The sequence below is a fragment of the Antechinus flavipes genome, chromosome 4, assembly GCF_016432865.1.
Source record: "Antechinus flavipes isolate AdamAnt ecotype Samford, QLD, Australia chromosome 4, AdamAnt_v2, whole genome shotgun sequence".
Taxonomy (NCBI): domain Eukaryota; kingdom Metazoa; phylum Chordata; class Mammalia; order Dasyuromorphia; family Dasyuridae; genus Antechinus; species Antechinus flavipes.
The window spans coordinates 131,704,721-131,732,505 of record NC_067401.1 but is presented as its reverse complement, the minus strand read 5'-3'; the positions used below and the strand labels follow the sequence as shown (position 1 = coordinate 131,732,505).

Here is a 27,785-nt window from a genome sequence, read left to right as displayed (position 1 = left end):
TCAATTCTAGATCATTAAATACTCTCTTATACTGGGACATACCTTTACTCCTCTGCCTGAAGAAGTAAATTTGGATGTAAGCCACCATTCTAGAGTGTAACCAGCTGATCTTAAAACAGTGACATTTCCTTTCAGTGACCCAAGAGGGTTCCCTAACTCTAGAACATCCCAAGAGGATTCCCTACCTTTAGAACATCCCAAGAGGCTTTTAAGAATTGAGGGAAGAGGGGCAGCTAAATGGCTCGTGAATTGAGCATTGGGCTCAGGAGTCCCAGATCTGAATTTGAAAGTGACCTTAGACATTTATTGTGTGACCCTAACAAGTAATTTAATCCCAATTGTATCAAAAAAAAAAAAATTGGTCAGCATGTGATACTGGCAAGTATTATCAAGTCAATTGTCATTAAGCTTCCCTCCACAATGAACCCATTCACAAAAAGTCTCCATCAAGATGTCTTCTTAAAGATATGAAGGAATATTTCTTCATATCTGAGTGCCACATCTTTTGAATAGTAGACTCAGTGATTCATATCCTGCTTTTCATTAGACAGGATACTGGGCCATCTTGAAGTTGATAAAACAGATCAATGAATAATTAGTACTTATGTTTTAAGCACTGGGAATATGAATACAAAAATAATTTCTGCCCTCAGAGAATTTTTATTCTAATGGGAAAAAGAATACATGTTAGGGAATGGTGGCAAAGGAAGGGAGTTTTGAACCAAGGAAATCAAGGGACAGTGAGTGAAACCATAAGTGGTATTGGACATGGTGTCTCTAGAAGCAGTGATGTCGATTTGATTGCTGCTCCTGGAGCAAGAGAAAGCTGGGGGCAAGAGAAAGGTCACCTGGCAAAGCAGATATTATGAAGCCAGGGGTGAGTGGGGGGTGACTGAATGGGATGTGAAGCACAGTCAGGGGTCAGCTAGATATGTAGTTTAGAGGAGTTTGCAATCCCTCTCTCATAAGAATAGCTCAGCCCTGGGTTAGAGAGAGATGCTGCTGTAGATTTTACAAATAATATAGGACCAGTATCTGGAGTAAGAAGCATCTTGCTAGCAAAGAATCAAGGAGGAATGGATTTCTTTAAGAGGATGGGTTCATAGACTTCTATTATCTTTGTTAGGCAGCCCTGTGATAGAAAATAGCCAACTCATGAGTATCTGAGATGAAGGGGAAGAAGCAGAAGGAAGAAAAAGTTAGAATTAAGGGAGCAAAGAGGATTAGAAAGAGGAAAAGATAACACAAAACAGAATTCAAAAACCATTTATTTAACATTAAAATACAAACACACTCACTGCTTCTTAGCTCCTCACCTAACTGCTTTCTCCCTCTTCCTCCCCTCTCCCCCACAATGTTTGGTCCCATCAGTGGCTAAGATATCTAAAAAGAAAGGGCAGGGAGAGCAGGGCCCAAAGTTACTTAAAAGAAATCTATGAAACAGAAAATCCCCATTCTGTGATAAACCAAGTAGGTCTCCCTCTTCGATTTCAGACAATTCCAAGTCCAAGATTCAGTTTTAGAATTAATAGAATCAAGGAATTTTAGAACTGTGAAGAATTATCTATTCTAAATCTTTTATTTTAAAAAGGACAATAAGACCAAGGAAGGTTAAGTGACTGTAATCACAGAGCCAGGGACTCAAACCTGGGCCTCCAGACATCCAGTCAATGCATTCTCCCCACACCTCCCGCCAGTGAATTGCCCCAGGGAGGACACAAACCCTCAGCCATGCCTCCAAACAGCGGGTCAGTGCAGGTTTTTATGCTGTGGGTTTGTTGCTTGTTTGGTGGTGTTTCTGGAGGGGAGGGCAGGTGGATGAGGAGAGGGCAGCTCCAATTCAACTTGTCTCCTCTATCACCCGAGCCAGCGTACCGCTGTCTCAGCCAGGTGGACTTGCTGGCCAGTGTTCTTTAGAACAAGTCAGGGCAGCACTGGGCAGGACCAGCTACCATAAGCTTTTCGTAAAAACAGCCACAGGCCAGGGGAGAGGAGGAGGGAAGGACCTGGGGATTAATGGCTCTTGGAAGTCACAAGTTTTTTATGTACACAGAGGGATAAGAAGTTTTTGGAGAGCCAGCTGGAGCAGAGAGAACATCTGCGGAGTCTCCAACTGTACTCAGGATTCCTGCATTCCTGCCTGGTCCGCCTCACACAAGATGTGGGTTAGGATTCCATTGACCACATCCAGGGTCTCGTCCTTCTCCAGCACAATGTCGTAGGAATCCAGATAGCGCTCTCTCCGTTCCTCTACCTGAGGAGGGCAGGGAAGAGATGAACTAAAGTTTCCCCAGGCCTCCTGCCCAACTTTTCTCCCTCTGCCTTCCTTTTAGAAGGCATACAAACCTGCCTAGCATATCAATTCCTACCTAAAATCCCAAAGGATAAGGCTGGAAGAAGAAAAAAAAGATTAAGTCTTGGGAGCTCCAAAAATTCAAGGGCCCTGTCCTTTAGGGAAAGGCAGTAGCATCAGAAATACTAATCACATCCATCTTTAGTCAAACCTATTTTATCTGAATGGGGCTTTCATAGAGAATCTTAAAAAGTTGGGAGGACCTTTGAGATCCCCTATTCTAATTCCTTTCCCAACTCTGGAATCCCCTCCACCACAGACTTAACATAAGTCAATCATCCTTTACTTAGGTATAGCCAGTGATGGCTAGCTCCCTACTTTATGAGAAAACCTACTCTATTGTCAGACAGTTCTCATGAGTGGAAAGTTCTTTCTCAAACTGAGCCAAAATATCCTTCCTTGCAATTTCCCCTTCTCCCCCCCTCCCACTCCTTGAGTGGGAGAGAGCATCCACTCAAACCCCAAAGCCTTCAAGTAATACTGAATCCTGGTGGATGCTGAGCTTGTAGGTAAGTGAGTTGCATAGAGTTGCTCTAACATTGTGTTTTTTCTTTAATAGACTTCAATATAGAAACTGAAAAGACTGAGCTCTAGCAGAGATGTGGCATCCTTTTTAGTTGTAAGACACAACAACTGACGCATCTCTAGTTTATGGCTTATTAGGATTGTTTTCAGTCTTAATTATCTTCAGTATTTTCTTGTTCCTTAATATGTGGGTTACAAACCTACATCCTGGTTCCTGAGATCTCCAAACAACCACCTTATAGTAGCTGCTGACATCTACATAACACTTCACAACTTACATTCTGCTTTTTTCACAACAATCTTGGGAAATAGGTATTTTTACAAATACATGGGGTAGAAGTAGAAAGTAAGAGACTTACACAGTCCTCTACTCACCCACCTTGTCATTCAGGAAGCCAATCTTAAGGATGTTTCCCACACTGGATACCCCATCAGCCATAGTCAGGTCACCCATGGAGTCACCCAGCAGGAGAATGTTGGTCTTAGCTTGGAGCTGTTCAAAGTACTTGGAGTCCTCCAGGACTGAACTATTTTTGTTATATGTATGGATGAGATGACCTTTGAATCCCTGCAGGTAGCCCTGAGCAACCAAGGGGAGAGGCAGACTAACTATGAATCCAAAAATAGACATTTATCAATTTTCCGTGATCATGAAAGGAAATACAAAATTACATTCAAAAGACTCAGAACCAATTACTGATTTTAATACCCTTATTACCAACCTTGATAAAGCCAAGCATTAATGGAGCCAAAGCTAATGGTTAGCTACATTCTATTCCATCAGCCACAGGTTATACACATGACTCTCAATGGCCCTCTTGAAGAAATAGGCCACCTATCTTTACTAAGAAAAGGCAAGCAAAGTAATCTCATTATATTCATCATGGTAATCTCAAATATTCAATGCAACCAATTTCTACAAATGGAAAAATAACTCAAAAGAATGGATGAGAATCTATGATACCATTGGTTAGAAAGTTGAGCAACATAAAGGGAAGAAAATCCACAATTAAGAAAACAAAACAAAACAAAACAAAAAAACAAAGCTCAGAATCCAAGGTGTGGAAAATGGACATAATCATTACCAATTTAAAATTATGTTCCTGTGAAATGTCCCTGAAAACACACTTGGATATGTGTAACTGAATTTTGACTTTTCTGGCATTTTAAAAGAGTAACATTAATCTATCAAAATAATAAAATTCTTAAAAAGGAAAAGAAAATAACCCTATGAAAAGTGAAGATTATATATCTGGCTCCTCCTATAACCCCTTCCTTTAGAAATGGTTTGTTGTATTCAAGGGTTGTTTTTTAAATTCTAAAAAGCATAGCAATTCTCACTACTAAGCTACAGGAGAACATAAAAGCCTTTTTTTTTTTAAGCAAAAAAGCTTCAACCAAGTAATTTTTTAAATGAAAATTTCCTATTTAGGAAAAAAAGGAAAAGAAAACTCAAAATGCACATGCTATGGGTAGCATCATCATTTCTGTTTAAAAGTACATTATTTAATTCAGAATATGAACAAGTAACAAAATGGACTAAAACTTATCTTCCTCTTCTGAGACCCCCGCAATCCTCTGGTGGAGGTGAAAACTGCCAAAAAGAATTCAGGAGCCTGGATAATCCACATACTGGTTAGCTGAGACTGAGACTGAGCAGGATCAAGGATTACAGATAGGGGATCTCTAAATCAACCTGTCTTGGGGGAATTTTGACTCCTGTAGGAAGTCAAGATGAAACAACATGCTTTCCTCCCCTCTTTTCCCAAAGAACTTTATTCATTTCCCCACTGTACAAAAATGTAGCAAACTAAAGTATGATGTCCCCTACTCCCACAGGATAACAAACACAACTCACACTTTCATCAAAGTCCATGTAATTAGACACAACATGGATGTTGGGATGGAAAACATTCATCTGCCTAATAATTTCTTCCAAAATGTCTCCAATACCAGCAGAAAAGATGAGAAGGGGAATATTGCTTCGGTAGAGTGTGTTGAAAAATGTCTCAAATCCCTCCCTGTAAGGGATAAATTATTCTTTCAAAGTGATCACAAGAAACAAGTTCATTAATACTGGACTCAGGTAGAGACACATATTTAACCAAGACATTTTTCCCCATTTCACCCAAATGATCACTTTGTTACTCTATGTCTCCTCAATATTACTATCAAATTAGTGTTCAAAGAAGCAATCACATCTTTCACGTGTATGCCCTGTCTCCTCAATGAGACTGCATTCTTTTTTTAAGCAATGTTTTTCTTCTATTTTCTCAATTACATGTAAAAATAATTTTAACATTCATTTTCCATAATTTTTAAATAATTTTCCAAATTTCCTCCTTCCTTCCCTTCAATCCCCTCTCCTTGACAAGACAAACACTTGGATATAGATTATACATATATGGGAACAGCTAAGTAGTGCATTGGATAGAGCACTGGGTTTGGAGTCAGGAATGAGTTCCAATCTGGATGGACACTAAGCAAGTCATTTAACCCCGTCTGTTTCAGGTTTCTCATGTCAAATGAGCTAGAGAAGGAAATGGCAACCTACTCCAATACCCATGCCAAGAAAACCTCAAACGGGGTCACAGAAAGTTGTTCAGGACTGAAAAGGATTGAACAACAACATACATGTGCAAAGACTACATATTCTTTGAGGGCATGGGCCACATTCATTTCTTCCTCTACATACAATAAGTGATCAATACATGGTGGCAGGAGTACTTGATAAATCAACACCAAGTCTCAAATATTGGATACATGGTTATGATCTCAATGAGATACAAGAAACCACAAAGGTAACTTAAAAAATTTTCCAAAAAGCTGACACAGGATTTGGGATGTTTGTTATGGAATGGATAGAGAAACCCAGCTAGAATATGCACTATATATACAATTAGCTAATAACTTCTTGGAAAGTACCTATAAGCATTTCCTGTGCTAGCCCCCATACCTGGAATTCTCTAATTAAATATTCAACTAAACTACAGTCTTCCCTGATCACTATTAATTCTAATTAACCCTAATCTCTATTAATCCCTATTAATTTTAATGCCTTCCACTAATTATTTCCTAGTTATCCAATACACAATTGTACATATTTGTTATCTTGAGGGCAGGGACTGGCTTCTTTTTTTGTATCCCCAGTGTTTAACAGACTCTGAAACATAGTAGGAACTTAATAAATACTTGACTAACTACTGACTAAATGCTATATTGCCTCATGTGAACTTCACAATCACTCTGTGAAGTAGTAGTGAAGAAAAAGTATTGTAAAATTTAAGTTCTTCAAGATCAGGGAATGTTTTACCTTTCTATTTTTCCTTTAGTTTTTGTCACACAATAGGAAGGAAGGAAACAAGTATTTAAGAGTCTATTTGTGCCAGGCACTGTAAAGCACTGTACAAATATTATCCCATTTGGTTCTCCCAATAATCCTGGGACGTAGGTGCTATTATTAACAGTTAAGAAAACTAAGGCTTAAATCAGTTCCAATAGGGCAGGAATGAACTGAACCAGCTTCACCCAGCGAAAGAACTCTGGGAGATGACTATGAACTATTACATAGAATTCCCAATCCCTGTATTTTTGTCCGTCTGCATTTTTGATTTCCTTTACAGGCTAATAGTACACTATTTCAAAGTCTGATTCTTTCTGTACAGCAAAATAACTGTTAAGACATGTATACTTATATTGTATTTAACTTATACTTCAACATATTTAACATGTATTGGTCAACCTGCCATACATGGCAGGGGGAGGGAATGGGGGGAAGGAAGGGGAAAAGTGGAACAAAAGGTTTGGCAATTGTCAATGCTGTAAAATTACCCGTGCATATATCTTGTAAATAAAAAGCTATATTAATTAAAAAAAAAAAAAAAAAACTGAGGCTTGCACAGGATCACACAGCTAAGAAGTGGCTGAGATTTGAACCTAGGACTTCTTGACTCCAGGCCATACCATAACTCTATCCACTGCCTCTAGTAGGTACTTCATCTGCCTACTGACAGAGATAGATATCCATTTTACATATGAGGAAACAAGTTCAGAGAGGATAAGTTATTTAGTAATAGTAAATGATAATTAAAAATTAGTAAGAAATAAAGCTAATATCTAAATTCAGGTCTTTTGACTTTACAGCATTCTATACCTACAGAATAAAGTCATATATTTTTAACAATTTTACATATTATTATATCTTTTTTTACTCTAAACTCAATTTTCAACAATAATAAAAGCCACACTTCCATCTCATTCCTCATTACCTCTTGATCAATCTGATCTCACAACTAGCAAGCAAGCTGGCATAAATGCCCTTTCCAAAATAAGAAATGAACATACCTGAGCATTGCATCTGAATCTCTAACAATTTGGGCTATCTGGTACTTCTGAATCTTCTGTTGACACAGGAGATTGTGGGCTTTAGTCCACCTAGAAATAGGTATCCCCCCCCAAGACACAAACATCTTCAAATCACTGAAGGAGATGGAGATATTTTTTCTCCTGATTCATTACACAATTACCTCCAAAAGACATCCCACACACTGAAAAGTGCTACTTTCTTCCAGACTCTGATTATCCCTCAAAAGGTAGGAAGAAAGTAGGGAAGAGAACAGCAACACTAAAATGAGATTTAAAACCAACTTCAATATTGTCTCCCTCAGAAAATGTATGTGCTGCTACTGTATCTTCAAGAGATAGTGGAATTTTGGGCAATTTTAATTTAAATACAATTCTAGCAGTAGTCTATAAAACGATTAAGTTTAACTGCCACACTACCAAGACTATGATAGCAAAAGCAAGCATAAAGAGAAAAGTACAAGAACTTACTAAGAGGACTAAGTTTAACCCTTTTTTTATAAAGAAAAACAAAGATTTCTTGATAAAGACTTAAATTAGCATCCTGAGAAAACTGAAAGGTAGGACTACAATTCCAGAATTGAGAAGTTAGCAATTATTGTATTGTTAAAGAGGACTTTAGCCATGATTGGTCTTATAGTTCACATGATGTAAATAACTATTCTTTGTTTTGTTAAGTTACATTGCTAATAAGTGTTTCTATTGAATTTATATCCCAAAGAGATATTAAAAGAGGGAAAGAGTCCCACACATGCAAAAATGATTGTGGCAGCCCTTTTTGTAGTGGCAAGAAACTGGAAACTGAGTGGATGCCCATCAATTGGAGAATGGCTAAATAAATTGTGGTACATGAATGTTATGGAATATTACTGCTCTGTAAGAAAGGACCAGCAGGATGATTTCAGAGAGACCTGGAGAGACTTATATGAACTGAGGCTAAGTGAAATGAGCAAAACCAGGAAATCATTACAAATAGCAACAACAAGACTATACAATGATCAATTCTAATGGACATGGTTATCTTCAACTTTGAGATGATTCAAATCAGTTCCATGTGTTCAGTGATGAAGAGAGTCATCTACACCCAGAGAGAGGACTATGGGAACTAAATGTAGTTCATAACATAGCATTCTCACTCTTTGTGTTATTTGCTTGCATTTTGTTTTCTTTCTCAGTTTTTCTTTTTCTTCATTCTTGATCTGATTTTTCTTGTGCAGCAAGGTAACTGTATAAATATGTATACATATATTGGATTTAACATGTACATCAATATATTTAACATGTATTGGATTACCTGCCAGCTAGGGGAGGGAATGGGAGGAAGGAGGGGAAAATTTAGAACAAAAGGTTTGTAAGATTCAATATTGGAAAAATTATCCATGCATATGTTTTGTAAATAAAAAAATTTTTAAAAAAGGTTACATTGCTAATAAAGCCAGTAAACCAGATGTTTATTTAAGGCTAGAAGATTAAGGAGTTTGATATAGAGAAAAAAATGCGCAAACACAAGAAAAAATGTTTCTTATTAAGTAAACGCTACTTAACTAAAACTAGATTAATTTTGGTAATGTAGAAATATCAATACATGACTAGTTACATAGAAGCTAAATTGAAAAAGAATAAGGAAAAACTTACAGAAGATCAAGAGGTAATTATACTACGCCAGGCTATGTATAAAAATGGAAGAGACCCTATAACTTCTACTATAGAGACTTTTATTCTGGAATTTTAAAATACTCTTTTCTTTCTCATATATGTTCTTTCTCATTATAAGCTATAATGAATTTAGAATTTAAAATAAATCGAATTTTAAAATCATAAAGACAAAGTCCTGGCAGTGTCACTAATAACTAATGACTTTCATTTATCTACTTTATTTGCTATATATTCATTACAAATAGCATTTCATTTGCTTTTTACAATTTATGATGTATACTTTAGCATTACTGGTTTACTAAAGGTGAGGTTTTAGCACAGACTTAAAGGAAGCTCAAAGAATCACACTGATCCCAAAGTTTACTGAAAACCTGAAGGAAAATGTAACTGGATCTTAAAGAAGACTGCAAAATCACCATTAGCACATTATAAAATGAAGAAATGGAACTATTTTCTATAGCTGTGACACAAATACATAACTGATAAACATATTCAGAAGAAGAATAAAGAACTTTAGCGTAAGAAGCTGAATTCCAAGAATCAATTCTGGAAAATGAAGATTAATGCAATGGCGAATAACAAGAGGGTCAGTAATTACCCACCTCATGATGAGAATTGGTGAATTCAAGGTGCAGAAGAAAAACATTCAAATCTTGTCAATGTCAGGGTTTGTTTTCTTATCTTATCTTATCTAATACAATAGCTTTGTTTTTTTAAATTTCAGTTTGGGTAAAGAGAGAGGATATAACAAGGAATCAAAAAAAAATTTTTTTTAAAGAGTAAGAAAAAAGAGGGTATCTGAAGCATTTCTTAAATGAAAATAAGGAATGCCAAGAGGACAAACAAAAAACAATTTTGAAAATAACATCATGTGTATTGGTCAACCTGCCACGGTGGGGGGAGCAGGGAATGGGGGGGAAGAAGAGGAAGAATTGGAACAAAAGGTTTGGCAACAGTCAATGCTGTAAAATTACCCATGCATATAACATGTAAATAAAAAGCTACAATTAAAAAAAAAATAAAAAGAAAATAACATGTTGACATGATTCCAGAAGAATAATGATGAAGAATGAGACACATATTGTTGATAATAGACAATTCTGTTTTGCTTGACTATGAATGTTACAAAAATGTTTCTTCTTTCATTCTCAGTGAAATAAAATGAAGGGAAAAATAAATGCTTAATAATTTTTAAAAAATAAAATTTAATGTTTGTAGGAGCACAGAAGCAAGTGGTAAAGGAACTAAAAGTTGAGTGGATGCTCATAGGTTATAGCTTATGTAAGTAATGGAACGTTCTGTAAGAAATGATGAGCAGGTTGATTTCAGAAAGCATGGAAAGACTTGCATGAACTGAGGCTGAGTGAAGTGAGCAGAACCAGGAGAACATTACACATAGCAAGGTTGTATGATGATCAACTATAATAGATTTCAGCAATACAGTGATCTGAGGCAATTACAATAGACTTGTGATGGAAAGTGCCATCTACATCCAGAGAGAGAACCATGGAGACTGAATGTGGATCAAAGTATAGTGTTTTCATCTTTTTTGTTGTTGTTTGCTTGCTTTTTTTTTTTTTCCTTTCTCATCTTTTTCCCTTTTTGATCTGATTTTTCATGTGCACATGGAAATATGTTTAGAAGAATTATACATTTAACCTCTATTGTATCTTGGAGAAGGAAAAGGGGAGAGGGAGAAAAATTTCGAACACAAGGTTTTGCAAAGGTGAATGTTGAAAACTATCTTTGCATGTATTTGGAAAAATAAAATACTGTTATTATGTTCTGGTATGATCAGCTATGAATGACTTTGCAATTCTCAATAAAACAATGATCCACAACTACTGTGAAGGATTTGTGATGAAAAATTCTATCCATATCCAGAAAAAGAATTGATCATGTCTGACTACAAACTGAAGCATACTTTTTTCCCCCACTTTATTTTTCTTGAGGGTTTTGGGTTTTTTGGTTTTTTTTTTTTTGGAGGGGGGATCTGTTTTCTTTCACAACATGACTTTTATGGAAATGTTTTACATAACTTCACATGTGCTTTCTTAATGAGGATGGGGATAAAGGAGCCAATCTGAAACTCAAAGTTTTAAAAACAAATGTAAAAAAATTGTTTTAAATGTAATTGGGAGAAATAAAAATATAAGAAATAAAATAAAATTTAAAACATAAAAAAGATTACATATTGAATCTCTTTCAGATTTGGAGGAAGATGCAAGCTATGAATGACACAGAATTGTAGCTGTGTATTTCTGTTTTTCTTTATATATGAAAATACTCATCTTGTTGGGCATTTGCTAAATTCGTAATTTAAGGAATAAAGTTGAAGCCAATCAAATGAAAAATATTCAATCAGAGGAAATGGACCTGTGATTTCACTGATAAAGGAAATTCCTAGGATGAGACAACTGTCTCTAGCAATGCAACTTCTCTGAAACTTCTAGTCATGGGAAATGGTTTAGAATTTTAAATAGAAACAGGAGCCAGTATATAATATATATGGGAGATTGGAAGCTGCAAATTTACTTAGTTTAAAAATGTAATGTTATCTATGCTTTATTTATTTATTTTATTTTTATTTCACTACAATATTTGTTTTTGTTTTGTTAAAATACTTTCCAATTATCTTTTCATCTGGTTCAAGAGCATTTGGGAGTATTGCTGGCCACATGCTGGCCATCCTCATGTTTGACACTTCTGATCTCAAGCATTGAGAAATTAAATGACTTGTCTAAGGTCAAAAAAGCCAGGATGCGTAGGAGACAAGAGAGGGGACATGTACCTAAGTATTCCCCATTTTGGGAACAGCTCTCAATCCATTACACTGTGCTACCTCATAGAAGCAAAATTATTTTCTAAAAATGTGGAATAAATGGTCCTGAGGAGGCCGATGCCCAAAGAACAAATACAGAAGGGAAGAAAAATGAATGATAATAGAAGGCCAGAGTTTATTATCAAGAATTAAAACAAAATAAAAGAATTTTGTTAACAAACTTTTGGTGTTCATAAAGTACTGGGAAGACCTGGTGACCAAAGAGAAAACTTTAAATATGGGATATATCTCAACTAAAGATGAAGCTGGACAGTAAGGTAACATGAAGGCATACCTTTAAAAATATAAGGGGGAAGATACTATATTTTAAGATACTCATTTTTTAGATATAAAAATACTGAAACAAGCCTTTAGCCTGATTAAAAAACAAAATTATAGCATTGGCCCTGAAGTCGGGGAGAAGATCCGAGTTCAAATCCAACTTCAGAGTCATTTTACTTCAGTTGCCTCAAAAAACCCCAACCTGCCAAAAAAGAAACTACCATGTTGTAACAACAGTCCAACAAATACTAAAGCCCAGCTTACTTTCTCAGTAATCAGAAGATTCTAAAGAAGGTATTACTTAGATTAAAGCAAAACCCACATAAAGGAAAGCAATAATGGTCAAGGCCCAAGGAAGACTTTAGTTTATATGACAAAAAAGTGATAAACCCAGAAAGAAGAGAGGACCTCAGCAGCAGAGTAAAGGAACCACCACAGACCTTAGAAAAACTGACAGCTATACTCCCAAGTACGGATGGAGAAAGGTCACAAAAGAACAAGAACCATGCCTACAGATAGGCTCACTTAAGAGAAACAAAACAAATGCTTATGACATTCTGTGTGTATGTGCAGGGTTGGGTATGTATATCACATGTATATCGGTATATCCCATTACCATTGCTAGTATTGTATCGTTTCCCCCTCCTCCAATTAAAAGCAATTTGTCAAGGGGTGCTTTTCATCAAATGTATGCTGTATATAATATAAATGTGGATTTGAGGTCCCCCAAATAATTTATAGGGACTGAAATTTTCTGGCCCAGGGGAGAAACATAATACCAACCTGAATAGCTTCTTCTACAGAACTGATGGTACTTTGCTGTACCTTTAAAAGGCAATGGAATTTTAGAGAGTTACAGTTTAACTATGAGAAGGCTATGAGGAGCCAAGATCTCATTGTTTCTCTGGAGACACCTTTAACTGGAATGGCCACGAAAAGGACAATGAAAAAGGACTAAGAGAAATTATTTCCTAAAAGACCTGAATTTAATCCCTATCCTGTGAAAAAACGAAGAGGTGTGTGTGTGTGTCTTTGTGTGTGTGAAAAGTCTCTAATTGGTATTCTGAGAGAACTGAATGGTAGGGCTTTGTTCCTAGAATTGAAAAACTGAAAATTGTAAAGCTGGTGAAAAGATGACTTAAGCTATGACCAACTCATATATGATATACTATAATTACTTATAGCTCTTTTATTCCCATGCTATTACTAAAAAGTGTAACCAGTAACATTTATGTTTAGTTAAGTCTAGGAGATTACAGGGTTAACTATAGAGAAAAGAAATAAGCAAATGTTTATGGGAAAAGAGATGAGCTCAGAACTAACGAATTATAAAGAGATATTGAGATTTCGATAACTGCTGTTGAAACATCAAAATATACCTTTCTCTTTTCCCCAAAGATATCAAAGGAAAAGGAAAAGGTTACCTACACATAAAAGAATTTATAATAACTCGTTTTATTGTAACAAAGAACTGGAAACAAAGGAGGGGCCCAATAATAGAGGGATGGCTGAACAAATTATGTTATATTAATGGAATGGATTATGTCACAAGAAATGACAAACAATTTCATTTGATAAATCTGGGAAGACTAGTAAAAAACTGAAGTGTATAAAGTGAGCAGATCAGGGAGGTAAGTTTGAAAGGCTTAAGAACTCTGATCCATGCAGTAACTAACCACAATTCCAGAGGACCAATGTTGAAGTATGCTGCCTACCTCTTGACAGAGGGATAGTGCATTCAAGGTACATAAAGAAAAATACATTTTGGGACACAGCAAATTTGTAGATGTGTTTTGCTCAACTATGCTTATCTGTTGCCAAAAATCAAATGAAATATATGCCCTGACTTATCTTAGAATGAGAATGATTAAGAAAAATGAGCTACTAGCAGGAATATAGATATATAAGATACCACATAGATAGTACATGAGGATAATCTTCCCTAAAATCTTTATCACGTGGGTAATTTAACTCCTACAGTCAAATTTCTTCCTTCCTCCATTCTTTTTCATTACCAAAACTTTGAAATTTCTTTTGAGACCCTTATCTCCATAGCTTAAAGCCCCTTGAGAAACAAAATTCCCACTGTACATTAGTAGAATTTCAAAAATAATATTAAGATGTCTCTGCTGTTCAGAGATTCTACCAAATTTCATAGGGCTATTGCCCTCACTTAAAATTTGCTAAATGTTACCAATCTAGGAATAATCAGTTTTAGGAAAGACAGTGCTAATGACTATATTAACCCTCTACAGCCACTCCAGCTGGAATCCCCAAAATCCAGTTAAGTTCCTATCTTACCAGGCCTAGGAATATAGCATCTTTAGATACTTTTTCTTATTTCCTTAAAAGCATCCTTCATCATTTCCAACTACTTACCATTCTACCATAAGAGGGAGCTTCTCTTTGACCGTCCTGTTCGGGTCAATCTCAATTGGGTAATAGTAGTGAAGGAGATCCTTTAACTGAGATATCAAAGATAGGAGAAAAATAATTAGAATGCAATTAAATTCAGCAATCTAATAAGTATTTAATAATAGCCTACCATATGTCATATACTACTCAAACTACTGAGGAATGCAAAGACAAAAACAAAATCCCTGTCTCAAGGAGTTTACCATTCTACTAAGAGAAAACATGTATACTGATAAATAAATGTAAAATATTTGCACAGTCATTTTTTTTTTTTAAATTAAGAGGGGAGAAAACTGACAACTCATGGGAACAAGAAAAGATTCGTGTAGCTGGTATCTACAGATTCCAAGAGGTAAAGGTTTGAAGAAAGAGCACTCCAGATGATATACATACAGCACAGACTGTGCAAAGACATGGAAATGAAAAACTGAATCAAATCAGGCCAGTTCCAATGATCTTGTGATGAAGAGAGCCAATTGCACCCACAGAGAGTACTGTGAGAACTGAATGTGGATCACAACACAGTAATTTCATTCTTCTTGTCATTTTCCTTTTTTGATCTGATTTTTCTTGTGCAGCATGTATTTGTGGAAATATGTAAAGAATAACTGTATAGGTTTAACATATATTGGATTGCTTGCCATCTAGGGGAGAGAGTGGAAAAGAGAAAAAAAATTGGAACACAAGGTTTTGCAAGGATGAATGCTGAAAATTATCTATGCATTTTTTGAAAATAAAAAGCTTAAAAAAAAAAAAGATGGAATCAGGAGTGTGGAGAACAGCAGGTAAGTTTGTCTGAGGAAGAGTAATGTGCAATCTGTTAGGAAGATTAGAAGCAGACAACAAAGACTTTCAGTGTCAAAAAGAAATCTGAGTCTAGAGACAATTAGAGATTTCAAGAAGCTTTTTGAGTCAGGGAGTAAAATGTTCAAACAATTTTAAACCAAAATAAAAAGGCCTACAAATTAACATAAGAGGTTATTATTAAGAACAAAGGTTAATTTGGAAATTTTTCTACTAAATTCTTTTTAAAGGTTTCATTTGGTTATACCTCACTAACACTTTCAAAGTTTCTCCTCATTCCCAGTTAGATTTTTCCTCCATTACAGATAAGCCTGTCATATTTAATTCCTTAGTGCTGATTCTTATTTACAAATTTGATAAAATCTCAATATGCATATTTGATCAATTCTTGGATCTCTTCACAAAGGTGGCGTGAGCTAAAAATGTGTTGGTCAACAGCACAAATGGTTATAAGGTTTCAGTAGATTGTTACAATCCCTTTAGCAAGTAATCAACAATTGTTTACAATCAATTCTACATGGACTATTCATGTTAGCTGGATTAAATGGAAAGGATTTCTATTTGTTCTAACTAGGGATTATCTTCTAAATACCCAGGATTATCCTGCCTTCCTAATTCAGTTGCTTAGATAAATAATTCTAGTTATCTAAGAGGAACATAAAAAATTTTTTAAAAGTAATGAATTCTATTATCTATGTTACTTCAAATGACCATGCCAGAATATATGGATTCATCCATTTAGGAGAACCAAATGCCAAACATTACACACTAACAAAGAAGAATGTTCCTTGAAATAACTGTGAGAATTATATTATGGGGCCAAAATTTTTTAAGGGAGAAAACTAGTGGGAGAAAGATCTGTGATTTTAATAGTATAGGAAAATCCCAAAAAGAAATTCCCAGGACCTGAAGGTGTAGTGATCAGTACCTGCTCTGCAGTCTGTTTGAATGCCAAATAGTGCCTATAGAACACAGATAGCAAATAATTTGTGTCAGAGACAGGTTTTTCTGACTCTGAGAACAGCTTAATATCCTCTGTAGTATTTTGGGGAGTGGGGGCACCAGGAAAGAAAAAAAAAACTTCTCTAAAATGAAAACAGGAAATGTATGAGCATTGTTATTTATGTGTTTTACACCTAACTTTTTAGGGTCCCATTTAACATTTAAAGAAGGCCAAGCAGCAATATCTTCATTTTTCCTAACATTTTCTTTTCCCCCAAAATTTTATTTTTATATGTGTGTGTGTGTGTGTGTGTGTGTGTGTGTGTGTGTGTGTAAGAATTTGCATGTCATCTTTGCACATCAGCCATGCTGTATCTAATTCCAGTTTTAGTATATGTTACCAAAGAAAACACCTTTCATGTCTTCTGAAAATTCCAAAACTACTTTCTTATTTGTACCTACATTCTCAAAGTTGAAGGGTGAGATAATCATTGGAAACAAGACTGAAAAATCAAGGATATCTCCCTTTTGCAGATACACAAAAACTGACTTAATTTGAAAATAATTTGTATAATGCTCCAAAGCTTATAAAATGCTTTGCTCACAACAAGCCCACATGCTGAATGGTACTAGTATGCCCATCCCTCCTGAAGGCAAGGGAGTCTCAGAAGTGCCTTGCCTAGAGTTGGCTAGTTATTAGTTCGTATCACAGCCTCAATTCAAACACAAGTCTCTGGACTTCAAGCCCAGGATTCTTTTCACTATACAATAATGGGAATTGGTTCTTTCTTTTACCTAATGGTGAAGTCTAATTTAGAAACCCAACTTTTCCAGTTACCACTACAAAATATCACCACCTACCAGGAGCCTGGGTCTGTAAATAGAACTGTATGAAGATGCAAAAAAGCAATAATAATGATCACAAATATCATGTATAGTAACTTATGTAAAAGACCAACAGACTAAAATTCTTCCATTTAATTCATCTAAGCTTATCAAAAGAATCATTTTATTCATCAGAAGCAATTACTTAGAAATTAAAAAAACTACAGTTGGCACAAACATTGAATTAGGTATAGGTATTAAAGAATGTGGTCAAGTCTTGTCTACTGGGGATAGCCGTTATTGATGCCAATGGGAGGATCATATTCTACAACTAGGAATTTATACTACCTACCACAGGATTTTCGGAAGACTATCCTGTTTCCACAAAAATGTATTAGCGAAACAGCTGGGTAGATTTGCAAAGAACATTGTCTTTGCATTCAGAAGACTTCAGTTTCCTCACTTACTGAGTGATGACCTTCAGCAAACTCACATAACTAAACAGTGCCTCAGTTTCCTTATCTGTGAAATGGAAATAATACTTTTGCATTCCTCTCCCAGGAAAGAGAAAAAAATCTTAAAGCACTACAGAAATTAAATTTTCATTAATTTAGTGCTTTTGCCCATCATATATAGCTTTAATAAATGTGTGGGAAATAAATGAAAATAGTACCAAAAAGAACATTCCAATTAAATAGATATTAAGTTTAGGTTTATCTGAGCAATGAAAAGAAATGTGACACATTAATTGGCAGCTTGACACACTGGACAAAAAGTAGTTTTTAGAAACAGGAAGATCTGGGTTTCAGTAGACAGGCTGTGTGACCTAAACTCAACAACAATGGCTCTCAAAGTACAGTCTGAAGACCCTTGGGGGACCTTTTCAGGTGATCACAAGGTCAAAGCTATTTTCATAATAAAATTAAGATTTTTTATTTCTACCACAGCAAATACATCCTACAACCTATGTAAATAACAGCTCTTTGGGGAATCTCAATGATTTTAAAGAATGTTTAAAGATCAAAATAGCTTGAGAACCACTCAACTCTAAAGACTATATAATATGTTGCCAAGACAGTACCACCCTGCATTGGTGGAGGAAATTTCCTCACCTGGGAGTTCCTTATACTTGAACCACTGATCTATTCCCTATCCCCCCAGGTCCTATTTTGGTCCATAGGCATTTGAATTAGCATATCAATTCTGTTCTGGATAGAGCTAAGGATAACCCACCTTTTTCTGACAATCCTCACTGATGAGTTTGCTGTTATCCAGGATATCTGAAAAAAAAAAAAAAACACAAAACTCTGTTTACCTACTCCAACAGGAATCATCAACAAGGTCAATGCAGGTCAATACATGACTTACTGTAAGATGTAGGGCAACGCTTTCCATTAAATCCAAATCTAGTCAGGGTCATGTCAAAATCAGAAATGACCTAGAATGTGGAGGAAAGAAATATAAACATTTAATTCAGTCTGTCTTGACGTCACACTATGTCATTAAAATTTAAGAGTCTGTTAAAAGTCAAAACAATACTTAAGAAGTGTAACTTCCATACAGAGCCTGATACTGGGAAACAGAGAAAGAACATATAGCCCCTATCTTCTAATGGTCACATAATGGTAGCAACTGGTTTGGTTTCCCTGAAACACAGAACCTTGTTGCTAGAAGTTTCAATGCCAATCCAATGGAAAGAGTCTCTCAATTAAGGAATTCTGAGGTTTAAATTTCATGTATATTTTGGGACAATCTCACTACTGAGGCAAATTTTCAGGATTGCAAACTACCACTTTTGTTTTTGCTGTTTTCTCTCAAAAGGCAAGTCACAGTCTCAGTGTTCTCAAGGCAAAGTTTGTTTTTCTCCTCTTGGAAGGAAGGTGATAGGTTATAGTACTGAATGAAGCCCAAGCCATCCCATGTGGTCAGTTGGTTATAAAAAGGTTGCAAGGTGAGGAGTATCAGGGCCTGTAACAGGAAAGAAGTAACTTTTTTTTTTCCTGGAAAAGTGCTTCAGTAACATTCTTTTTCTCTTTTTTGCGGGGAGGAAGGGAAGGAAGGTGTGTGGCACATAATTCAGATAATCCTCATCTCCTCCCCCTCCTCCCCCCAATCCTAACCAATGCAAGGAATATCTGTTTTCCTAAGAAAGAAAGATAAGGACGAAACAAAGCAACAGAAAAAAAATTTTTTCTCTTCCTATTACCCCCCAATCTGGGAAAAGAGGGGGGAACACATAATAGACATACCTGTAATTTGTTGGGTCCTCCCTTCCTGAGGGAGCGAATGATCTCCTGAACCTGCTGGGGGTGCCGCATGAGAACTGTAGCCTTCATCAGGTCTTTCACTTGCTCCTTTACCTGTTCCATATATAAACCCCATCCCACCCAGACCCAGACCCATCAGCAGCACTTAGAACCACTGAGCAAGAACTAGAAGGGACCTCAGAAGTCATCTGGTTCCTTCAGTTTTCTCAGCTATGAAGCTCTGAGCTCCTGTTAACAGGGTTCTCTTACCAGAAAAAAAATCATGGGAACTGGGAGCAAAAATATGGCAATGAAATAGGGGAGGACAAGGGGAGGCCTTGACGAATTAGGGGTAGGGATCATTATGACCTTTTTTCGAAAGCTTATAAAACAAGAATCTGTTTTGTCGTGGGAAGGGAGACAGAGGGAACGTGGAGAAAAAAGTATTAGGGCAGAAACATGCAAGTACTACTATTATATAGCGCAGATGCCAGAGAGGGCAGTTTGGGGGCCAAGGAAGGGATCTGTGAGGGGGGCGTCTAGCAGTCGATGTTCGGAGGAAAGCTAAAAATAAAAGTGCAGGCACGACCAGAAGGGGGTGTCATGGAAGGTTACATAGGGGAGGCCCGGGGAAGAGGTAAAGGCGATGCTGGAGGCCCCACAAGGCGTGATGATGGGGCTAAAACAGGTCCTGTCTAGAAAAGGCGCTATGGGGCAGATGCCATAAAGGAGAATTATGGGAGATTATATAACAGAGCTGTAGTAAGAGGAGTCATGGGGATGTTCGAAGCGGCGCTGTGGGGAGGGGTCTGGGGCTGCTGGAAGGGGCGCTGCGGGGAGGGGTCTGGGGCTATTGAAGGGGCGCTGTGGGGAGGGGTTATGGGGCTACTGGAAGGGGCGCATGAGACTAGATGTAGCTGCTATAGGAAAGGATCTATAAGGTAGAAGCGACACGGAGGGAAGGCATTATAGAGCAAAGGAGGTGCAAGGAATGCTCTACAGGTCACAGAGGAAGCCTGGGAGAAAGATATTTCTATAGCAGGTTTTGCTGGGAGCTACAGAGGGTTCTAGGGTGGGGCAATGAGGTTTTAGAATAGGCCGGCTCTGGACAGAGTAGGGCTGTGGTGGGAAGGGGGAGGGGGGCTTCCTTTTCCGAGGCCCCTCCCCCACCATTCCCCGCTACCTCTTCCACGTTCTCACCTCCTCCGCCATAGTCCTCCCGTCTGCTCGTGCCACGGAAGAAATAGCGTCCTTGAGAACCAACTGCGCAGGCGCCAGCCACCTTCAGCCCGTGAATGAAAACGGAGGAGAGAGGAGGGGACAGGAGAGGAACGGAGGCGGGGCCAGTGGAAGAGGGGTGGGGCTGGGCAGGGAGAGGGCGGGGCCCGGAGAAGAGCCAGAAGGGAAAGAAGGGAAATTTGAAATATATCATTGATGATCATCATAAAAGAGATTACCTGGTCCAAAACTCATTTCACAAATGAAGTAACCGAGGCTTAGAGAGACGGAGTGACGTTGTCCGAGGCCACGAAGTCAGTGCTCTCTTCTTTTCAATACTCAAAAATGCCTCTTTGAGGGGCATCGGATGGAAGTGGAGCCACGTGGAGCCAGATCAGGGGAACAGATTTAAAAAGCTGGTTTAAGTTCGACTATGGTGAGTTTAGGAATGAGAGGTAGGGGTGGGGGGAAGTGTTTTGAGGTGGGTAGATTTGGGCAAGAACCTCAAGACCTAGGGTAGCAGAAAGAAATTCTATTGCACGTACTCCTTGGTCCTTCAGCCAATGGTATCCATAGGGAGGGGCGGGGTGGACCCCAAAGGGTGTGATCAGCCAATGGGAGGGTAGGAAGATAGGTTGCATCCCACAATAGCCAATCCTAGGGCTTGTTTCCAATACAAACCAACCTACCTTTATAACCCAACAGACACCCCTCCCGCCCCACCCTCTCACACACACTACTAAGACTTCCATCCCCACCGCAGCCTTCCCAGCGAATCCACCCAGTCACTCAGATCATCTTGTGGCTGAAGCAGCTACCCCTCAGAAAGCAGGCTTGGCCCTCACCCCCTTTCCTTTTGAGTGGGACAGAGTGAGTCTTACAGGATGAGCAGGCTTGTGTTCTTCATCACAGATGAAGATTATATTATTTTTTCCCCAAAACCTACCCCTCTTCCAAACTTGCCTGTTACTCTCGAGGCCATCACGATCCTTCCAGTCACCCAGGTTCGAAACCTGTGTCATCCTCTAGCCAGGAGAAGTTAGAATATAGTGGACCAGATCATAAATTTAGAACCAGAAGGAATTTTAGAGGTCACCTAGTCCAATCCCTTCCTTTTACAGATGAGGAAACTGAGACCCAGAGAGGTGAAGATATTTGCCCAAAATCACACAGGGACTAAGGTCTAAAGCTGGAATTGGAACCCAGCTCCTGGAGGCTCTTTGCACCACACCATGGTGTGGGGTGAAAAAGAGCAAGAATAGAGGTCCAGCTTGCAGGTTCCAAACTCTGGAAAATGAGGCTGATGAGCCACCATCCCAAATGATACATGCCCAAAAGACTGAAATTTGAGAGTGGGCCTGAAAAAAACTCAATCAGTTTAGCCTCTACTTTCTGTTTCCTTTGTCTTGGGTTTCCACAGAGCCCTGTAGTCTGGGGTTCAGATACTGGGTACTATGCTAAGCGTCTGCTGGAGGCAGACAATGGGGACAGAAGGCCTTGAACTTAAGGTGGGAAATACAGGAAGGAATAAGGGCAATACAGGGAATATATTTCAGGCTAGACTTTTTCTTTTTGATAATTAAACCTGTTTGCTGCTGGCATAGTTCTGCTGCAGGTTTAAAGATGTCTAGGCTGGGGAGAAGAAAAGATTCTTAGCTTGTGTTAGGTGGTGGTGAGGGGGGGAGGTAAAAAGGAAGGATAAGGGGTTCCAGAACCCCAAGGCACAATCCTAACAGTGATCTCACTGCTGGCACAGGATTCTGGAACTTGGGAACCCTGTTGGGCCCCATTTGAAAGATGTAGTAGGGAAAAGGAGAGAGCGGCTGGCGATCGGGGCCCCCCCCACACACCCTCGGAGAACAGTTCCCCTCTGCTGGTCCCAGGGTGCCATGGAGATGGAGAGCACAGCGGCCTCCACGCGGTTCCACCAGCCTCACATGGAGAGGAAAATGAGCGCGATGACCTGCGAGATCTTCAACGAGCTTAGGCTAGAGGGCAAGCTCTGTGACGTGGTCATCAAGGTCAATGGCTTTGAGTTCAATGCCCACAAGAACATCCTCTGCAGCTGCAGTTCCTACTTTAGGTATTAAACATAGAAGCCCCAATGAGCTGGAGTGAAAAAGGGAAAAGGGGACCAACCAAAGCATTCTGGGTTGTTTCTATCCCATACTCCTCTCCTGATCTGGGCTCTCTCACTCTTTGACTTATTTGTCCACTGAAGAGGCATCTAGCAGCAAGGGGAGACAAACTAGCTTCATTCTGGTTTGAGGGTGACCCCTAAACTACACTGTGACTTTCAACTCCTTCATCCCTCAATTTTCTTCCCAGGCCATCTCCCCCTGCACTAGCCACTTTCTTGTCTTCCCATCTTGACCCCTTGGTGAACCAAAGGGTTATAGTTCACCAATTCCTGGGGGTCAGGGGTATCATACATACATGTTGGGTTCCCTACTTAAACCAAGATGTCAAAACCACTACTTCAGTCTCCCCAATAGAAAATTCCCTGCCCCTTCTCACACAGGGAATCAAGAGGGTAATATGATGGATGATGGAGAAGGTTATCAAGAATTTGGGTTCAAAGGGGAAGAAGAAGAGGGAGATTCTCAGCAGAAGTTTCTGGATTATTTAAGAAAAGAGGGAGGGCAAAAGAAACTAGGGACAGAACACTAATGCAATCAGGCCATATGGAAAACTGTTAAATGCTTCCTCTATATTATTTCGGTCTTCATTATAATAAGAGACCTTGATCTCTTAAATCCACTTTCCCTCTAAAAGGAAAGGAAAAGAAACAATGGGCTTTCCCTCCCTTACCCTTTTTGAAGTTTTAGTTGTATTGGCTTATTTAAAAAATTGTCTTCCTCTGATGTTTAATTTTCATTTAATAGGTGGAATCCAGTGGGCTATGGCCATTATTAGTTTTCCCTCTCTCCTCAAATTATCTTATATTTTCCATTCAGCATACATGTTGTATGCCCACTGCAAACTTTTGGAGGGCAGAGATTGCTTCATTTTTGTCTTAATAATCCCAGTGCTTTAGTATGATGCCTTGCACAGGGCAGGCACTTAATAAATGCACGAGTTAAGTTAGGAGGCAAAAGACCTGGATTCTAGTTCTAAGTCAGAGAGGTGCACCTTTCTAACTATAGTAAACTACTTAACCCCTCTAGTTTGTTTCTCCAACACTGAAATGACGATAAAATCTATGTTAGGACAGTATTGAAAGTGCTTTGAAAGAAATCCAAAGGAAGATATTTATACCCTTCTGCTCTATTTTTAAAGCACCTTCCCTCTTCCTCTATGTCCTCCCTTTTACCCCCATGCCATGATAAGTTTGATCTATTTATAGCAAGCTTCCCATCTCATTGTTTAAGTAGTGTCCCAAACTTTCCCCTCATTGGAGAAAAGAGGAAGACATGGAGAGGCTGGAGAGAGATACCATTTTCTGTGGCTACTGTTGGTTTTTTTGTTTTTTCCAGAGCTTTGTTTACAAGTGGCTGGAACAACACAGAAAAGAAAGTGTACAACATTCCTGGTATTTCTCCTGATATGATGAAGTTAATTATTGAATATGCCTACACCCGGACTGTCCCCATCACCCCAGACAATGTAGAGAAGCTGCTAGCTGCAGCGGATCAGTTCAACATCATGGGCATTGTCCGGGGTTGCTGTGAGTTCCTCAAATCAGAGTTGTGTTTGGATAACTGTATCGGCATCTGCAAATTCACAGACTACTACTACTGCCCAGAGTTAAGGCAAAAGGCATACATGTTCATTCTTCACAACTTTGAGGAGATGGTCAAGGTCTCCGCAGAGTTTTTAGAGCTCTCAGTCACTGAGCTTAAGGACATCATTGAGAAAGACGAGCTCAACGTCAAGCAGGAAGATGCTGTCTTTGAAGCAATTTTAAAGTGGATTTCCCATGACCCCCAAAATAGGAAGCAACATATTTCAGTTTTGCTACCCAAGGTCAAGTTTAATTATTACTTTTAGATTTTCTTAGCTACTCTCTTAGTTCCTTTATTCCAGGAGTTTCCCCAAGATCTATCCAGATATACAAAATAGTTGAATGCCAGCAGTATAAATGTTGCATGATCTGTATGTGATAATTCGCCCATTGCTACTTGTTCTGTTGTTTACGAGAGATTTAATTTTCCCCTTGGGATGGTCATTATTTGACTGCTCTCTACTCTATTTTTCACTCCAGACACACATTGATATATAAACTTCATAATCCTAGAAACCTCTGCTGGAAAAAGAGGATGTGAGGTCAACACTGAAGACCCATTAAAATAAGTGCAAGTTCTTGAGTCAAAGTACTGTGCACATCAGGTCATATATTTACAGGTTAAATTGATACTCTAAGCTATGACATAGTGGGAAAAACACTGGACATGGGAGTCAAGATAAACCTGGGTTTGAGTGCTGATTCTGACCCTTGCTATGGTCAAATAATTAAAATTCCTTGAGCTTCAGTTTATCTGTAAAATAATACTTGCATTTTCTACTTCACAGGGTTGTCACAGGGAAAGTGCTCTATAAATCCTAAAAGTGCTATATACTGAGCTATTACTATAGAAAATTTTAAAAGAGCAAATCACTAATTTTCTGGGATGGTTCTATAATCTTGCTTAAGGGCAGGAAAATTCTTGGGGCACCCAGTTCTATCTTGGCATGCAAATTTATGCCCAATTACAAAATAATTCATGACTCAGCAGGTTAAAAAACAAAACCCTTAGTGATTCAATATAAGGCATTTTTAGACATTATAGTTAGGGAGGTAGCTTTTTCGAGTATTTTTGCCTCACCTAAATTTTCTTATTTATTTTTTTTTAGGTTCGCCTGGCCCTGATGCATGCCGAGTATTTCATGAACAATGTTAAAATGAATGACTATGTGAAAGACAGTGAAGAGTGCAAGCCGGTCATTATTAATGCCCTAAAGGCCATGTATGACCTAAACATGAATGGACCCTCCAACTCTGACTTCACCAACCCCCTCACCCGGCCCCGTCTGCCCTATGCCATCTTGTTTGCAATTGGTGGCTGGAGCGGTGGGAGCCCCACCAATGCCATTGAAGCATATGATGCCCGGGCAGACAGGTGGGTGAACGTCACTTGTGAGGAGGAGAGCCCTCGTGCCTACCATGGGGCAGCATACTTGAAAGGCTATGTTTATATCATTGGCGGGTTCGACAGCGTGGACTATTTCAACAGTGTCAAGCGATTTGACCCAGTCAAGAAAACTTGGCACCAAGTTGCCCCAATGCACTCAAGACGTTGCTATGTCAGTGTGACTGTCCTCAGCAACTTCATTTATGCCATGGGGGGATTTGATGGCTATGTGCGTCTCAACACGGCTGAACGGTATGAGCCAGAGACTAATCAATGGACCCTCATCGCCCCCATGCACGAACAGAGAAGTGATGCAAGTGCCACAACCCTGTATGGAAAGGTAAAGAACCGGGGTGTATGCAATCTTTTCCTGCTATCCCACAGGCTTGGCAACAAAGACAAAACCTTGATATTAAAACTGGCCTTTCTAGCCCAAACTTTACTGCCCAAACTCCCTTTATCCTGATGGGGAACAGAAAATATGGCTAAAACATGCTCTAATGGTTTAATTAACAATTATCTTTTTTTATTAAATTTTTCAGTACTGACTGCACACAAAGCAATATAGAAGCTTTCTGCAGTCTGGCAATGGTGTCAAGGGTCAGTGAAATTGTAAAAAGGTGAGAAGTGGGATGAATAAAAAACAGGGGCTAGGTAATTCATACACAGTCTAGATGCTCAGCCCCTGAAAAAGAGTGGATTAGTAATGTTAAAAAATATTAATGGAGTAAAATACAATAACTTTCAGTAAATAGAAGTAAATCAGCTGGCTATAGAAAGCTTATGCCTTTTCCCAAAAACTAACTGGAATAGCACTTAATATTTTGTTCCTCAATATGAAAACATTTCTGACCCATTTTTATTTTATATTTTAGAGATTTTGTATATTCCTCTCAGCACTTTAATTGAGTACTGACATATAACAAGCCTCAATAAAGTTATTTAAATAGTTCAAAAACAAAACTAACAACGCAAACCTTGGCACTGAAACTTTGGCATTATCCCAGTGAAATGGGTTTAAAGTGCCTGTGGAGAAAAGCTCAGTGTGGAAAAGGAAAAAGAAGAAATTAACTATGCAGGAACCCAAGTTGGATGAAAAACAAGACAAATAGAATGGGTAATAAAAATTAATTTATGCCTTAACTTCCCATTGGAATTGAAAGACTCTAGAATAAGCTACACCATGAGAAATCGTGTACTCGGGGAATATTTAAGCGCAGACTATTTGCTCTCAGTGGGATTACTTAAGTGAATTCTTGCCCCACAAGTAAGGACATGGGTGAGCTGATGTTGAAGCCCAGGATTTTAAGATGTACAGCATTGTCTTCATGGTAGAGTATTCTTTACTCCAAATGACTGTAATCGTCACTACAGGTAATTCTGTTTAAATAGGTCTACATATGTGGTGGATTTAACGGAAATGAATGCCTGTTTACAGCAGAAGTATACAATACTGAGAGTAATCAGTGGACTGTCATAGCACCCATGAGAAGCAGAAGGAGCGGAATAGGAGTAATAGCTTATGGAGAACACGTATATGCGGTAAGAAGACAGCTTGGTTAGTCTATCAACAACCATGTTAAGTTTAAAATCTAGCCCCACATTTTCTATCAGTAAAATGACCTAGCCTCGCAAGCTGGTTCTTAATAGAAGGGAAATATTCTACTAGAAGGTAATGGAGGCAGAGGAATAATCAATAGGACAGGAGTGGCTAAGTCTACGTGAAATAAGCCACTCTTTTCCAGCTCTTTTAAAAAACAGAAGCAATGGTTACCAACCATTATTTCCTTGCTTGTCTACAGGTAGGCGGCTTTGATGGAGCTAATCGACTTAGGAGTGCAGAAGCCTACAGCCCTGTGGCCAACACATGGCGCACAATCCCCACCATGTTTAATCCTCGTAGCAATTTTGGCATCGAAGTGGTGGATGACCTCTTATTTGTGGTGGGGGGTTTCAATGGCTTCACCACTACATTTAATGTTGAGTGCTATGATGAAAAGACTGATGAATGGTATGATGCTCATGACATGAGTATATACCGCAGTGCTCTGAGCTGCTGTGTGGTACCAGGGCTAGCCAATGTCGGGGAATATGCAGCTAGACGGGACAACTTCACAGGATTAGCACTGCGAGATGAAGTAAAGTATTCTGCTTCGACAAGTACCCTACCTGTATGAGCCTCTTCATTTAGCTAATAAAAAGTCTAAGCAATAAGTATTAATTCT

At 38.4% G+C, this 27,785-nt stretch overlaps 2 protein-coding genes across 9 annotated transcripts; one reads left to right on the top strand and one right to left on the bottom strand.

The window, feature by feature from the left end:
• Window positions 1-1,250: 1,250 nt before the first annotated feature.
• Window positions 1,251-20,786, bottom strand: NT5C3B (5'-nucleotidase, cytosolic IIIB). 5 transcript variants are annotated; one of them, XM_051994489.1, is made up of 9 exons: window positions 20,689-20,786; window positions 19,235-19,345; window positions 18,354-18,423; window positions 18,219-18,265; window positions 14,379-14,464; window positions 7,223-7,312; window positions 4,737-4,899; window positions 3,254-3,458; window positions 1,251-2,250 (listed from the first exon to the last, which is right to left on the bottom strand). In XM_051994489.1, exons 2-9 carry the CDS (start codon window positions 19,319-19,321, stop codon window positions 2,120-2,122), a joined length of 879 nt encoding a protein of 292 aa, XP_051850449.1. In that variant the 5' UTR covers window positions 19,322-19,345; window positions 20,689-20,786; the 3' UTR covers window positions 1,251-2,119. The 5 variants fall into 5 exon arrangements, with proteins under 5 accessions (XP_051850449.1, XP_051850448.1, XP_051850447.1 ...); XM_051994488.1 differs by lacking the exon at window positions 20,689-20,786 and adding an exon at window positions 20,432-20,535 and having other exon boundaries at window positions 1,251-2,254; XM_051994487.1 differs by lacking the exon at window positions 20,689-20,786 and adding an exon at window positions 20,432-20,535.
• A 3-nt stretch (window positions 20,787-20,789) lies between these two features.
• Window positions 20,790-27,774, top strand: KLHL10 (kelch like family member 10). 4 transcript variants are annotated; one of them, XR_007953277.1, is made up of 6 exons: window positions 21,185-21,453; window positions 22,206-22,532; window positions 23,926-24,415; window positions 25,283-25,900; window positions 26,103-26,180; window positions 26,953-27,050. XR_007953277.1 is itself a non-coding variant. In XM_051994482.1 (6 exons), exons 2-6 carry the CDS (start codon window positions 22,339-22,341, stop codon window positions 27,735-27,737), a joined length of 1,827 nt encoding a protein of 608 aa, XP_051850442.1. In that variant the 5' UTR covers window positions 21,186-21,319; window positions 22,206-22,338; the 3' UTR covers window positions 27,738-27,774. The 4 variants fall into 4 exon arrangements, 3 of the variants coding, with proteins under 3 accessions (XP_051850443.1, XP_051850442.1, XP_051850441.1); XM_051994482.1 differs by lacking the exon at window positions 26,103-26,180 and adding an exon at window positions 27,363-27,774 and having other exon boundaries at window positions 21,186-21,319; window positions 26,953-27,102; XM_051994481.1 differs by lacking the exon at window positions 26,103-26,180 and adding an exon at window positions 27,363-27,774 and having other exon boundaries at window positions 21,186-21,453; window positions 26,953-27,102.
• The last annotated feature ends 11 nt before the right edge of the window (window positions 27,775-27,785 follow it).

Excerpts from the sequence above, each read along its gene's own strand:
- NT5C3B (XM_051994487.1), bottom strand. Across the intron at positions 14,465-18,218 it reads GTGAGGATTGTCAGAAAAAG|TTAAAGGATCTCCTTCACTA; the intron begins GTGGGTTATCCT and ends TTGATATCTCAG. Across the intron at positions 3,459-4,736 it reads ACATGGACTTTGATGAAAGT|GGCTACCTGCAGGGATTCAA; the intron begins GTGAGTTGTGTT and ends TTGGTTGCTCAG.
- KLHL10 (XM_051994481.1), top strand. The coding sequence starts at position 21,362 with ATGAAGATTATATTATTTTTTCCCCAAAACCTACCCCTCTTCCAAACT. Across the intron at positions 22,533-23,925 it reads AGCTGCAGTTCCTACTTTAG|AGCTTTGTTTACAAGTGGCT; the intron begins GTATTAAACATA and ends TGTTTTTTCCAG. Across the intron at positions 27,103-27,362 it reads ATGGAGAACACGTATATGCG|GTAGGCGGCTTTGATGGAGC; the intron begins GTAAGAAGACAG and ends GCTTGTCTACAG.